Raw genomic sequence first — 15,343 nt, 5'->3', positions numbered from 1 at the left:
TTGTTCTCCTCCAACTGTAACACCACTATTTTTGTCTGTTTGCATGTGGTTCGAAGGGGGCCTCAGAAAGGGGGGATTCAGAAGGGATTTGCAGTTTTAATTAGCAGAGTTATAATTCAACAATTCATTGCTGATTCCTGCACTTAGAATCTATCTGTAATAAGTAGCAGCTTGTTAAGTACGGAAACCTGGTTGATGTTTGCTACTGACTGGGCATAGCCGACAGGTAAATTGGGGACTTTGCAAACTCTGATTAAATTTTTAACTTGTTTGATAATTCCAGGCTTGGCTTCCAGTGTGTTACCCCAGTGAGACGTGTGACATGACTCACCCTACCTTCAAAGAATAGTGTCTTCAGTTACAAGATTTTAACATTGACGTTTGAACATTGTTATTTACCTTTTTTATAGTCATTTACAATGCTCTTGAAGAACATACTGAATTATCATAGAATCCCCATATTGCGGAAGCAGGCCATTTGGCCGATTGAGTCCACACCAACCCTCCAAACAGCATCCCACCCAGATCCACCCCATTGCTATAACCTTGCATTTCCCAAGGCTAATCTACCTAGTCTACACATCCCTGTACACTATGGGCAATCTAGTATGGCCAATCCATCTAATCTGCAAACCTTTGGACTGTGGGAGGAAATTGGAGCACCCGGAGGAAACACACGCAAACATAGGGAGAGCATGCAAATGACTTTTTTAACTATTTGCACTAATTTTTCGATAAAGTACCTTGGACTGTCACACAGTTAAAATCAATAAACTTTGCTTGCATATTTATTTAAGTGTTTATCGCTATTGAGTAACTAAGGAAGTGAATCACTTACAATGATTAAAAAGCACTTGCATGGACTGTTTTTAAGTTATGATTTCATTGACAGATATGGCAAAAACATTTGCATGAAAAATTGGTATTGAGAACATGCAACAGAACCTAACCAGATTTACAGAACAATCTTTATCTGCAGCAATTGGTTAGAATTGAGAATGCAGATTCAATTGTGGCTTTTTAAAAGGGAGTTGAATAATTATCTGAAGAGAAAATAATGCAGGGCAATGGGAAAAGCTGGACAAGTGGGAAATCTAGCACAATCACAACAGCTGAATGGCCACCTCCTGAGTTACAACCATTCAAAGTTTCTATTCTGCATGCTCGAGGATGGATCTATTATTCATTTTTATCTACGAATCATGAAAGCAATTAACCACAATGGGATTCCTAATTAACCACATGTTGTTGTTAGTGGTTAATCGTTTGGCCAATAAAGTTTGAGCCAGCTATTGGCGTATGATTAGAGACTTCGAGCAGAGTTGAAATGGATCAAATATTTTAAGTTTGTTTTGAAATACCAGTGTCTTTTTAAAGAAAAAGTAAATGCTTATCCAAATATAAAATGTTCCCTAGCTGTTTTAGTTCATTAAATAGTCAATTCCCAGCAAATGTTTTCAGCAAGAATGTAATTTCTGTGTACGACAGATTACGTCAAAAGTATCTATGGTTTCATTCAAGATGAATAAATGAATCAGTAATTAGTTAGATGTGGTACATTATTATTACTGCTTATTGGCCTCTAGGTCTTCTGGTTGCAGCACTCAGTATCAATCATAAACAACAAGGTGTAGAGCTGGATGAACACAGCAGGCCAAGCAGCTTCAGAGGAGCAGGAAAGCTGACGTTTCGGGCCTGGACCCTTCTGCTTTACCTTCCTTATCTAAGTCTATACATTCCTTAACATCCCAGGGTGTCTGGATGTGTTGGTCCCATCCTTCACCTTTATGGAAAATTTACACCTTGTTTCATTTTATTTTCTGTATTTTACAGACTAAAATGGAAAAACGACAATTTTCAAACCGAGGATAGTGAGAATAATTATTGCATGTTTTAAAAACTTATTGGAGTGTGTGTGCTGCTGCTTTAGGTAGTGTGGGTTGGGTGGAGACAGTAGATGTTTATAGATGACACAGCACCATGGTATGTGTGTAGAGAGTGTAATTTGGTCAGCAACAGGTAGTTGATTGGCCTGTGCAATTGTGACTAGTTATGGATGACAAAGATCACTAGAGTGCCAGCAACTGATTTGAGATAATGGGAACTGCAGATGCTGGAGAATCCGAGATAACAAAGTGTGGAGTTGGATGAACACAGCAGGCCAAGCAGCATCTTAGGAGCACAAAAGCTGACATTTCGGGCCTAGACTCTTCATCAGAAAAGGGGGAGGGGGAGAGGGTTCTGAAATAAATAGGGAGAGAGGGGGAGGCAGATCGAAGATGGATAGAGAAGATAGGTGGAGAGGAGACAAACAAGCCAAAGGGACGGGGATGGAGCATGTAGAAGTGAGTGTAGGTGAGGAGGTAGGGAGGGGCTAGGTCAGTCCGGGGAGGACAGACTGGTCAAGGAGGTGGGATGAGGTTTGTAGGTAGGAAATGGAGGTGCGGCTTGAGGTGGGAGGAGGGAATAAGTGAGAGGTAGAACAGGTTAAGGAGCCGGGGACGAGCTGGGCTGGTTTTGGGATGTGGTATTTGGAGGGGAGATTTTGAAGCTTGTGAAATCCACATTGATACCATTGGGCTGCAGGGTTCCCAAGCGGAATATGAATAGCTGTTCCTGCAACCTTCGGGTGGTATCGTTGTGGCACTGCAGGAGGCCCAGGATGGACATGTCGTCTGAGGAATTCGAGGGGGAGTTGAAATGGCTCATGACTAGAAGGTGCAGTTGTTTATTGCGAACCGAGCGGAGGTGTTTTGCAAAGCGGTCCCCAAGCCTCCACTTGGTTTCCCCAATGTAAAGGAAGCCACAACGGGTACAGTGGATGCAGTATACCACATTGGCAGATGTGCAGGTGAACTTCTGCTTGATGTGGAAAGTCATCTTGAGGCCTCGGATGTGGGTGAGGGAGGAGGTGTGGGGGCAAGTATAGCACTTCCTGCGGTTGCAGGGGTAAGTGCCAGGTGTGGTGGGGTTGGAGGGGAGTGTGAATTGTTTGAGCTCCTCTTGGGAGCACGAGGTGGCGCCGATAGTTATCAATGTAATGGAGGAAGCGGTGGGATTTAGGACCAGTGTAGGTACAGAAGAGGGATTTTTCCATGTAACCTACAAAGAGGGAAGCATAGCTTGGGCCCATGCGGGTACCCATGGCTACCCCCTTTGTCTGTAGGAAGTGGGAGGTATCGAACGAGAAGGGTGTTGAGTGTGCGGACGGGTTCAGCTAGGTGGATGAAGGTGTCAGTGGAGGGGGACTAGGCAGGCCTGCGGGACAGGAAGAAGCTGAGGGCCTTGAGGCCATCTGCATGCGAAATGCAGGTGTATAGGGACTGAGATGTTGGGGACCGGGGAATTGGAGGTTTTGGAGCAGGTGGAGGGTGTGGGTGGTGTCACGGACGTAGGTAGGGAGTTCCTGGACCAAAGGGGAGAAAATGGAGTTCAGATAGGTGGAGATGAGTTCGGTGGGGCAGAAGCAGGTGGAAACAACACGTCAACCAGGGCAAGCGGGTTTGTGGATTTTGGGAAGGAGATAGAAGCGGGCCGTGTGGGGTTGGGGAACAATGAGGTTGGAGGCTGTGAGTGGGAGGTCACCTGAGGTGATGAGGTTGTGGATAGTTTGAGAGATGATGGTTTGGTGCTTGGGGGTGGGGTCATGATCCAGGGAGCAGTAAGGGGAGGTAAGAGTTGGTACTTCCCCTGCAACCGCAGGAAATGCTACACTTGTCCCCACACCTCCTCCCTCACCCCCATCCCAGGCCCCAAGATGACTTTCCATATTAAGCAGATGTTCACCTGCACATTTGCCAATGTGGTATAATGCATCCACTGTACCCGGTGTGGCTTCCTCTACATTGGGGAAATCAAGCGGATGCTTGGAGACCCCTTTGCAGAACACCTCCGTTCGGTTTGCAATAAATAACTGCACCTCCCAGTCGCGAACCATTTCAACTCACCCTCCCACTCCTCAGACGACATGTCCATCATGGGCCTCCTGCAGTGCCACAGTGATGCCACCCGAAGGTTGCAGGAACAGCAACTCATATTCCGCTTGGGAACCCTGCAGCCCAATGGTATCAATATGGACTTCACAAGCTTCAAATTCTCCCCTTCCCCCACTGCATCACAAAACCAGGCCAGCTCATCTCCGTCTCCCTAAACTGTTCTTCCTCTCACCTCAAACCGCACCTGCATTTCCCACCCACTAACTTCATCCCGCCCCCTTGAACTGTCTGTCCACCCGCCTCAGACTGACCTATCCCCTTCCTATCTGCGCACCTCTACAGGGTCCATCCCCGCCCCTTTAACTTGTCTGTCTCCTCTCCACCTATCTTCTCCTCTATCCATCTTCGATTCGTCTCCCCCCTCTCCCTTTCCCCCTTTTCTGATGAAGGGTCGAGGCCTGAAACGTCAGCTTTTGTGCTCCTAAGATGCTGCTTGGCCTGCTGTGTTCATCCAGCTCCACACTTTGTTATCAACAACTGATTTGATTTGTTTTAGTCATATGTACCTAAGCACAGTGAAAAGCTTTGTTTTGCAAGCAGTTCAAGCAGATCATAGCAAACAAGGGCATACAGGTCATCGGGTGCTTTGACAGCGTAAGGCATATAAAGTTAAAATTGCACAGGAGATGTGCAAAGCAATGTCAACATTATCTGAACTAAGAGAGTCCATTCAGTAGTCTAATAGTGGCAGGGAAGAAGCTGTTCTTGAATCTGCTGTTGTGTGTTCAAGCTGCTGATCTTCTGTCTGATGGAAGATGTTGGAAGAGAGCATTAGTGTGGGTGGGAGGGGGCTTTGATGATGTTGTCAGCCTTTCCACAGCAACTAAAAGTGTAAATGATTAATCCATGGATGGGAGGTTTGCTTCTGTGATGGCCTGGGCTATGCACACAACTTTCTGCAGTTTCTTACAGTCGTGGGCAGAGGAATTGCTGTGGCAAGCGGTTATGTACCTGGATAGTTTGCTTTCTGTGTTGCAGCTGTGAAGGTTGGCGAGGGTCCTTATGGACTTGCTGAATTTCCTAAGCTGACGGAGGAAGAAGAGACTTTGTTGTTTGTTCTTGACCATATCTCGGTGGGAAGTCCAGGACAGATTGTTGGTTATCCTAGGAAAGTGATGCTCTGGACTCTGTCTGATTCCTGGGCAGCTTAACAGGTTGTGGACACAAATGATACAGTAAGATGCCTCGGGGGGCGGCTGGAAGGGCAGGTTCTGCCTCTCGATAGTATCAGTATCTGAAGCCTGAAGAAAACCAGGTATTTTCTCCCACTTGTTGTGGTACACTGTTACCTTTAACCAATAACTAAGAAACTTTGTAACTTGTGTTATAATAACTCATGAAGAAGTGAAAAGAATCTGGAGAAAGTGGGTTGAAGGACAGAAAGACTTGGCAAGCGAAAGAATTGTCATTATGACCCCTGTTGACTGGTGCTATTGAGCTGTGAGTTCCCAGCTTCTGCTCCTTCACAGGAACAACTGTGGATCATTCAGGTCCTCAAGCCTGTTGCACCATTTAGTAGGATCACATTTGATCTGTGGCCGAATTCACATTACTGCATTAGGCCCATATTCCTTTCCCCTCACTTACATTTAAATCTGAGATTGACAAATGTGTGTTAACAACTGAATTAGCATCAACTATCATTTCAAGAACACAGCTCCAAACCTTCATTACTCAGTGTGTAAGAGTGCTTTCTAACATCTCCTGAATGGCCTGGCCCTAATTTCTAGACTACTCTCCAGAATTTCCAATCAGTGGCAGTAATTTATCTCTATCCATCCTGTCTTCCCCTGTTAATATCCTGCAAAGCTCAATTAGATCACCTCCATAACCTGCTAAATCCTACAGAATGAAGTCCTAATTTGTCTAATCTCACAAGTCCAGGTATCATCCCTCTTTCCAGGCCCAAAACATCCTCCCTAGGGTGTGGTACCCATATCTGTTCACAGTTCTCTAACTAGGGCGTTGTATAACTGCAGCATAATGTTCGCATCATTATACTCCAGCCCTTTTTATATAAAGGCCAGCAGTCCATTAGCCTTCATGACTATTTCTGCACCTGTTCATAACATTTTAAAGGGTTATGCACCTAAACCCCCAAATCTTGTTGGATATCTGCTGTATTTAACTTTGTGCCTTCTAAACAAATACCCTGAGCTGTTGTCTTTCAGTACAAAATGGATAACTGCATACTTGCTTATATTAAAATCCATCTGCTGTTGTTTTGCCCATTCATCTAAGCTATCCACAACTATCAACTTTCTGTTTCTTGCCAATTTCTTATCCAGGTCAGCAATTTGCCCTCAATTTTGTGGACTTCCACTTTAGTTAACAGTTTCTTATGTGGAGTTTTATCAGAAGCTTTTGGAAGTCCACATAAACAACACTCATCAACTTACCTTTGTCCACTGCCTTGATCACCCCTTCAAAAAGCTCTATGAGGTTTTTGAGGTATGACCTACCCTTCATGAATCTATGCTGACTCTCCGATTAACTGTGAAATGTTCAGAGGTGATCAGTTACTCTATCCTTGATTATAGACTCTCAACAATTTCCCTACCGCAGATGTCAAGCTAACTGGTCTGCAGTTCCCTGGTTTCTCTCTGTTGGCCTCCTTATAGAATGGAGTGACATGACCAAATTTCCAATCGAAAAAGTTCAGTCCTGAATCCAGGGAACTCTGAAGATTATGATTAGGGTATCAGCAATGTGCTCTGCTACCTATTTTGACACCGGTGGATTAGTCACTTTTCAATTAATTTGTCTAATACTGGTGATTTACTTACGTTAACTTTATTCAGACCCTGTCCCCTAATGCTCTATTAATTTATTTGGGGCTTCCAGGAAGCTATCCCCCTTTTCTGCGGTGACTGCTGAAGCAAAATAGTATGGTCGTTTACAATATCCTTACTCTTAGTCTTCAATGGACCAATATAACTCTTAACCAGCTGCTTTCCCTTTCCATACTATAAAATCAATTCTCATTGGCTTTTACGGCCTTTGCAAGTTTCCTTTCATAATCTTTCCAACTGCTGTTATAAAGCCACAACATAAACCAAATTTTGTTTTGGTTTGTCTGTGTCTGCTAGTGTTTTAATTAGCAGGGACGTTGTTCATTGTCCATAGCGGTTTACGGGTGGTTAGCATTCGCTTATTTGTAATAAACAGCAGTTCTTGTCAACTAGAGAAACCCGATCAGTGTTTCATGTTAACTTGACTCCAACCGACAGGTAAACTGGGGACTTCACGTACTTTGATTAAATTATTAACATTTGTGGCCACCTGGGAGGAGAGGCGTTTCAAACTCAGAGCACTTTGCCATGTGGGTTGTAAACACCATACATTTTCACGGTTTTTGTTTTGAAAGGCTCCCACTGTCCCATATAAAAGAAAACTTTTCCACAAGTACCTGCTCCAGTCGTGAAGTCATACAGCACAGAAACAGACGCTTTAGTCCAACTCGTCAATATCAATTTGTTTCCCCATACTAAACGTCCCAGTTGCCTGCATTTAGCCCATATCCCTCTAAACTTTTTTTATTCATGTATCTATCCAAATGTCTTTTAAATGTTGTAACTGTACCTGCATCTACAACTTCCTCTGGCAGTTCATTCCACGTACAAAACATCCTCCCTGTCAAAATGTTGGCCGTCAGGTACTTTTTAAAACTTTCTCCTCTCACCTTAAAATTTTTGACCAGGTCAAAAAAATCTGCACACCCCCAAATCAGAACCTTTGTTTTCAGTCCAGCTTCACACGACTTAAGATAGTCATGGAAAATGACAGAGTTACAGTCAACATCACCAACCTGCTCCCAAACGACATCTACTTCTCCAGCTTCCTTCCCTAAAATGAAGTACCGCATTAACACCTCTTTTTAAGGATTTAACGTGTTGGCTTAAAAACTCACTGATTTTGATTTGTCACTTAGAATCACAGAATCCCTACAGTGTGGAAACAGGCCGATCGGCCCACTAAGTCCACACTGCCCCTCTAACGGGCATCCCATACAGATCACCCCCTACCCCTTCACTGTAACTTTGCATTTCCCATGGCTAACCCACACAGCCCTGGGCAATTTAGCATGACCAATCCACTTAAACTGTATATCTTTAGGCTGTGGAAGGAATCCTGCGCAGACACAGGGAGAATGTGCAAACTTCACACAGACAGTCACCCAAGAGTGTAATCGAGCCCAGGTCCCTTGCACTGTAAGGTAGCAGTGATAACTGCTCAGCCACTGCGTCACTGCATCCCAAAGTGCAATGAAAATCTGTTTTTACAAGCAGTACAGGTAGATCACAGCAAGCAAAGGATGTACAGATCAAAAAGACTTAGAAGCATACAGGTTACACTATTTGAAGCTACAGTTCATTCAACAGTCTGATAACAGTCAGAAAGAAGCTATTCCTGAACCTGCCTATGCATACATTCAGTCTTCTGTATCTTCTGCCTGTTATAGATCCTCTGTTGCTCCTCAATTCCAACCAGACAGAATCTGCATTTGATTCCTCAAGTACACTACATATCTCCAGTGTTTTGATAGTTTCTATGATCAATGCCTTGATTGTTTCCTTTTTTACCTTGCCTATCGTTTGATTTCCGCTATTATGTAAAGAACACAACAGTCAACTTGCACAAGGTAAGGTTCAATATATAGTAATGAGATAATGACCAGTTCCTCTGGTTCAGTGGAGCTGGTCGAGGAATAAAGCATTGTTCAGGACACTAGGGACCCGTCCCCAGTTCTTCTTTGAAATAGTGCCAGAAAGCTGAGGGTCCAGCTGTAAAAGGCAGAGCTGAGACCAAGATCATGTAGTTTTGAGATCAGTCTGGACGGGATAATGGTGTTGAAAAGTGGAGCTGTAATCAATTAACTGGAGTCTGACGTAGAAGTTTTTGTTGTCCAGATGTTCCAGGGATGAATGCAGAGCTAGGGATATGGCATCCTCTGTGGACCTGTTATGTTAGTAGACAAACTGTAAGGGATCAAGGCAGGTTGGGAAACTGGAGTTGATGTGGGACATGGCCAGCCTCTCAAAGCACTTCATGATTATTGAAGTCCGAGCTATTGGGCAGTAGTCATTAAGGCACACTGCACGTGTTTTCTTGGGTACAGGGACGATGGTGGTCTTCTTCAAGCAGGTGGAGACTTCAGCTGGTAGGAGGGACGGGTTGAAGGTGTTGGTGAATACCTCCACCAGTTGGTCAACATGGGATCTGAGTGCTCGGCCAGGGATACTGTCCAGGCCTGTCGCTTTCCTTGGGCTGACTCCCAGGAAAACCGATCCGAGGTCTGAGGCGGTGACAGAGAGGAATGGCTGTGTCTGGGGCTGTCGGTGCAGGCATCACCATGTGACTGGCATTCTGCTCAAACCGAGCACAGAAAGCATTCAGTGCATGGGGAGGGATGTGTCATTGTTCACGATCTTGCACTGTTTCGTTTTGTATCCTGTAATGGCGTTTAGGCCTTGCTGTAGGCAACAGGAGTCTGTTTAGCAGTTCTGGGCCTCTAACTTGGCCCAGTACTGCCTCGTGACCTCCCCGATTGGCTTTGCGGAGGTCACGTCTGGATTTTCTGTATTGGTCCCCGTCACCCGACTGGAAAGGTGCACATCTGGCAGTGGATTTCCTGCTTCATCCAAGGTTTACAGTTAGGGTACACTCGGATTGACTTGTTTAGTACAAGCCTTCCACACATACACTAATGAAGTCCATGAATGTGATGGCATATTCATCTAGGTTTTCTGCTGAACACTCAAATACCTGGAGACTGTCTTCCACTGCCTCAGACCAGCATTGTGCTTGTTTTCGCAAAGGATTCCCCCGTTTCAGCTTCTGCTTGTAAGCCGGCAGGAGGAAAACAGCACTGTGGTCAGGTTTTCCGAAATATGGACGGAGGATGGAACAGCAGGTGTCTTTCACTCTCCTGGATACACTTTAGGATTCAGCTCCCTCTAAGCCTTTCACCCTTTACATACCATATATAATATTGGGTAAGTTAAAATCCCATTATTTTTATACTACTCTGAAACTTACCCAAATATCTGCCCTGTTATCTCTCCAACTGTCTGGAGGTCTATAATACATTGACAAAAATAAAAAGAGGGCAATCAATTTTAAGTCCTGCCCATATAGTTTTAATTGAGGAACCACTTAAGATCTCACCAGTCCTTACTGAAGTAATTGACTCTGATCAATATCGCAACACCACCTTCGTTTTTACACCCCTCCCTACCTTGCCTGAAGATTCTATATTGCCAGTCCTTTCGCTTCCTCAACCCTGTGTCTATGATAGCAATGATATTGTATCTCCATATTAAGTCAGCATCCTCAACTCATGCACAAGACTCCTTGCATTAAAATAAATGCAACTCAGCCTTGCTATGCAATGTTGGAATGAAGCCCAGTGTTTGACATGTCCAGTAAAAATATGGTGGCAGTCAGCTCAAACCATTGGCAGCAGCAGATACATCATGCCCACACCCCTTGGACATGAAGCAAATTTAGAAATTATAACGAGATCAAGCAGAATGAAAGAAAAAGAGTAAAAGGTGTTGATGCGGACAAAGGCACCAATAGGTGCACGTGAGAATGGTGAAACAAATTGACAATTGCTGAACTAGAGGAGAACAGAAAGCTAGAGACAGAAATAATTTAGAAAGTACAGTTGATTTTAAGAAAAGTTTTCAACTGGCAGACACAGGAAGGTTGGGAAGTGGAGTGGATTAGGGGTTATGGTGGCAAAGGATGCAAGATAATGGTCAGATGAATATTAAGGTACAAGTTTTGTTCCTGCAATAATCTTTACATCTTGGGAGGGATACTGTATGGCCTAATGCTGGGATTTAGAAGTAATGTTTCACTCGCAAGCCATGGATCTTCTCTGCTGTTAATGGCTGTTGATAAATAGTCAGGAATCTCATTGTTTTATTATACCTTTCTCCACCTTCAAAACCCTGGCAATGCCTTTGGCTACAAACCACCTTACATGGAGTGTCACATTCTAATGGTTCTTTGTAACTTCAAATGGATGCTTGCTCTGGGGGAGACTGCTACAATAGCAGCCATTTACTACCTTCAGTATTTGTACCTGATCATGATCATACAATTGGGCTGAAAACAAAAAGGTAGAGAATTCTTATTCTTTATTAAGCACACTTAAAACAGAGCAACACTTCACAGAACAAGGTATAATTGAACAGAAAACTATGTTCAGCACTGATGTTTCCTTTTGAAACAAAGTTGCGTAGTTCCTCTTGCCTTTCTTTGTCCTCAAGGCTACGTTTTCATCAATTGATTTTTCTTCTGTAATAATGGCAGTTGGAGCACAATTTTTCTAAGTTTTCCAGTGGTGATACTCAAAACTATTTCGAGATCAGGAAACATCTTTTCCTGGTTAAGTACACACCAACACACCAGACAAGTCTCTAATTAGTGGCACAAATGCACACTGCTCGTCAACCTCTACATCAAAATGTCCTCTCAGAAATAACTTCAGCAGCTTACTCGCAGGCCACCTGTGGGCATCTTCACCTAATCATTGTAAAGAGCGCATTACGGGTATTCCAATTTTCTCCTGATTGCTTTTAAAATAATCGGTGTATTTTAAATTTTAAAAATGGCAATGAGGAACATAGACTGGACTGGACATTTTCCAGTTTCTTTCAGAAAAAGAACTTTATTTTCCTCAAACAAAATAGTAATTCAGGAGAAATTTAAAAACAGTAATGAAAAAAAACATTATTGCTATTCATACAAAGTATCTTCTGAATGCTTGGAAGCAACCAGGGGCATTCTCCTTTTCCATCACTGCCCTCACGAAATTGCACTAATACAACAAAAAGTGTATTTGATACAGTAAATGAAAATAAACTACAAAACATAAATCTGGAAAAGGTTTCATGCTGAACCTTCAACCAACAATTCGGACTTGGTTTCATTTATAAAAACATTATTCACAATGACTTCATCTGATGCAGAAGTTTCAGTTTCTTCCTGAATACTGTCAGGTGTTTTAATTTTCAAAAAACCATCTTCCTCTAACAGCTGGTCAACTCTTAATCTGTCATCAGGGTTGTAACAAATCATCCTTGAAACTAGGCTCAGCATTTTAGGATCCTTGAAGAGAAAGAAGAAAAATTCTTTGGTACTGACGATAAGAAATGGTTCCATTACAGATGTTTTTAATTCACTATGACACATCTTTGAAATTTTAGACTGTTCCCCATCAGAAATGGTAAAAGTTGTTTAACAAAAACATGCTTCTAATCAAAACTTGTTTAGGGTTTTCCCATAGGGCATCTGACACCAACAAGCTGGAATTAATGAAAAATGAGTCTGGCATATCAGGTTCCAATCATGTACAATGTTACTGTGGCAATTCCAAAAGTCTGAACTCAGCAGGAGATCATGATCATGGGTATGCCTGTGTGCAGTCTTGGCTCTGCATGAATGTGTCTGAGCGCACATGTTGCCGGGGGGGGGGGGGGGGGGGGGGGGGGGGGGGAGAGAACAAAGAATACAGTCATTAACTGTGACTACAGTTTAAAAAGATTTTTAATAACACACACTCTTAAACAGGCACTTGGGCCCTTTTTTGAAAATGAACTCATGAGAGACAGAAGGTAACTGCAGTAATAGGACAGTACAGTAGAATGTAGGTGGCTTCTTCTCCTCAACATTGACCAAAATAGGATGCTGTCATAAATTTCATATCATTACACCACCTGCACCAATAATACTGCTCAGAACTGCTCACCTCAATGTGAAAGACAGCAACCAATCAAATCCACAAGTATTTTACAACATTTAGTGTTACTTTAGTCCAAAATCAGACACTCCAGGAATGAAATTTGTGAGCAAAAGAAAAAAGGTACCCACCCCAGACCCATACGCGAGATGATAATACTTCTACTTCACTAAGTCTTACTATCATACTAGCAGATATTGGCAGTGTGAATCAACCCCATAAAAATAACACTCAGATCTGTGGGAGGACAACTAAAATCAATTAAAGTGTCCAGAATTCTATGACAGACCTAATCCCTTAAAACAGCACTTTTAAAAGGGAACTGGATATTGCCTTGAAGTAGAAAACATACAGGCACAAGAGAAAGAAAAAGTGAAGAGCCAGTCAACTCTCAGTGGGAGACACCGGGATAGTGGTAATATCACTGAGCTACTAATCCAGGTTAGTGTTGTACAGACATGGTCAGACTGACCACTGTACATTCACTGAGACGACAAAATCCTGTACTCACATTTAGAATACGCATCACATTGTGTGGCATTACCATTGTTTTAAATTGCACACACTTCAAATAGATCTTCAAACTGTTGCTTCTCAGACTTGAGTTCTGTGTCCAGCAATGTGCCACACAGATCGGTGCTGGGTCCACTGCTTTTTGTCATTTATACAAATGATTAGGATATGAACGTAGGAGGTATGGTTAATCAGTTTGCAGGTGACACTAAAATTGATGGTGTATGGGACAGTGAAGGGCGTTACCTCAGAGTACAACGAGATCTTGATCCGACGGGCCAAGGAGTGAGAGATGGAGCTTAATTTGGATAAATAAGAGGAGCTGCATTTTGGAAAGACAAATCAGGGCAGGACTTATACACTTCATGGTAAGGTCCTGATGAGTTCTGTTGAACAAAGAGACCTTGAGTGTGCAGGTTCATAGTTCTTTGAAAGTGGAGTCACAGGAAGATAGGATAGTGACAGCAGTGTTTGTTATGCTTGCCTTCATTGGTCAGTACGTCGTGTACAGGAGTTGGGAGGTCATGTCGTGGTTGTGCAGAATGTTGGTTAGGCCACTTATGAAATATTGCATGCAATTCTGGCTCCGGCCTGTAGGAACGAGGTTGTGAAACTTGAAAAGGTTCAGAAAAAAATTTACAAAGATGCTGCCTGGGTTGGAGAGTTTGTGCTATAGGGAGAGGATGAATAGCCTGGGGCTATTTTGCCTTGAGCACCAGAGCCTGAGGGGTGACCTTGTCGAGGTTTATAAAATCATGAGGGACATGGATAGGGTTAAAAAGATAAAAGGTCTTTTCCCCAGGGTGGGTGTGTCCAAAATTAGAGGGCATGGATTTATGGTGAGAAGGGAAAGATTACAAGAGACAACCTTTTCTTGCAGAGGCTGGTGCGTGTAGGGAATGATCTGCCAGAAGAAATGGTGGATGCTGGTACAATTACAACACCATTTAAAAGGCATCTGGATGGCTACATGAATAATGGAGGGTTTGGATGGATATGGGCCAAATGCTGGCAAAGGTTCTAGATTTATTTAGGATATCTTGTCAGCATGGACAAATTGGACTGAAGGGTCTGTTTCTGTGCTGTACATCTCTACGACTCTATGCCACGTAGCAACTCAAAACTGAGCAACCATGAAAACTGTGGACGATCAGCAGCAGCAGAACTGTATTCAGCCACAATAATCTCTCAGCCAGGCATATCCCATTCTCTACCAATTACCATTAATCACCATTACAGTTACCAGAACAGCATGCCTACAACTGAGGTGGGGTGAGACTGACTGCCATTGACCGCGTGAATCAACAAGCTCAAACAAAAACTACAGTCAATGAGAATTAGGGAAAAATTCTCCACCTTTTGGAGTCACAGCTAACACAAAGGAAGATGGTTGTGGTTGTTGGGGATCAGTCAACTCAGCTCCAGGACATCTCTATAGGAATTCCTCAGGGCAATGTCAAAGGCCCAACAGTCGTCACACGCTTCAATAAAGACATCCCATCTTTCATAAGGTCAGAAATAAGCACATTCATTGATGATCATATAACATTTAACATCATTTCTCTCTCCTTTGATACTGCAACAATCCGTGTCCAATTGCAGCAAGACTTGGATGACATCCAGGCATGAGCCCATAAAGTGACAAATAATATTTGCACCACCTAAGTGCTGGGCAATGACAATGAAAATCTTCAAAACGAGAGAGAATCTAACCACGGTTCCTTGATATTCAATGGCATTACCATCATCGAATATCCACTAACAATATTCTAAGCGTTACCACTGACCAAAAATTGAACAAGACATATATATACACTGCAATCACAAGGCCAGATTAGAGGCTAAGAATTCTGTAACTCACCCACTGAATCCTCAAAGCCTGTCCATCTACAAAACATGTCAGGAGCGTGATGGAATATTCTTCATTTGCCCAGATGAGTGCACTTTGAACATCACTCAAGAAATTTGGTGCTATCCATAACAAAGTAACCCTTTTGACTGTCACCTTACCCTTTACATTTCACATTCACTCCCTTCAGCAAAAATGCTGAAAGTTTTACAAGATGAAATGTAGTTACAACCA

The 15,343-nt window shown here is 43.1% G+C and overlaps 1 protein-coding gene across 1 annotated transcript in view; it reads right to left on the bottom strand.

Annotated features, from left to right (window-relative positions):
* Window positions 1-11,155: 11,155 nt before the first annotated feature.
* The window catches only part of LOC125466012 (serine/threonine-protein kinase 31-like), a 90,094-nt gene continuing 85,906 nt past the window's right edge, over window positions 11,156-15,343 (bottom strand). Inside the window, exon 24 of the mRNA XM_059654783.1 lies at window positions 11,156-12,116. Within this exon, the coding sequence (XP_059510766.1) occupies window positions 11,898-12,116 (219 nt within the window). The 3' untranslated portion in view covers window positions 11,156-11,897. The remainder of the gene's footprint in view (window positions 12,117-15,343) is intronic.

This window comes from Stegostoma tigrinum, chromosome 2 (assembly GCF_030684315.1).
Source record: "Stegostoma tigrinum isolate sSteTig4 chromosome 2, sSteTig4.hap1, whole genome shotgun sequence".
Lineage (NCBI taxonomy): Eukaryota > Metazoa > Chordata > Chondrichthyes > Orectolobiformes > Stegostomatidae > Stegostoma > Stegostoma tigrinum.
Note: the sequence above shows the minus strand (reverse complement) of the source record. Positions and strands in the feature narration are given on the sequence as shown.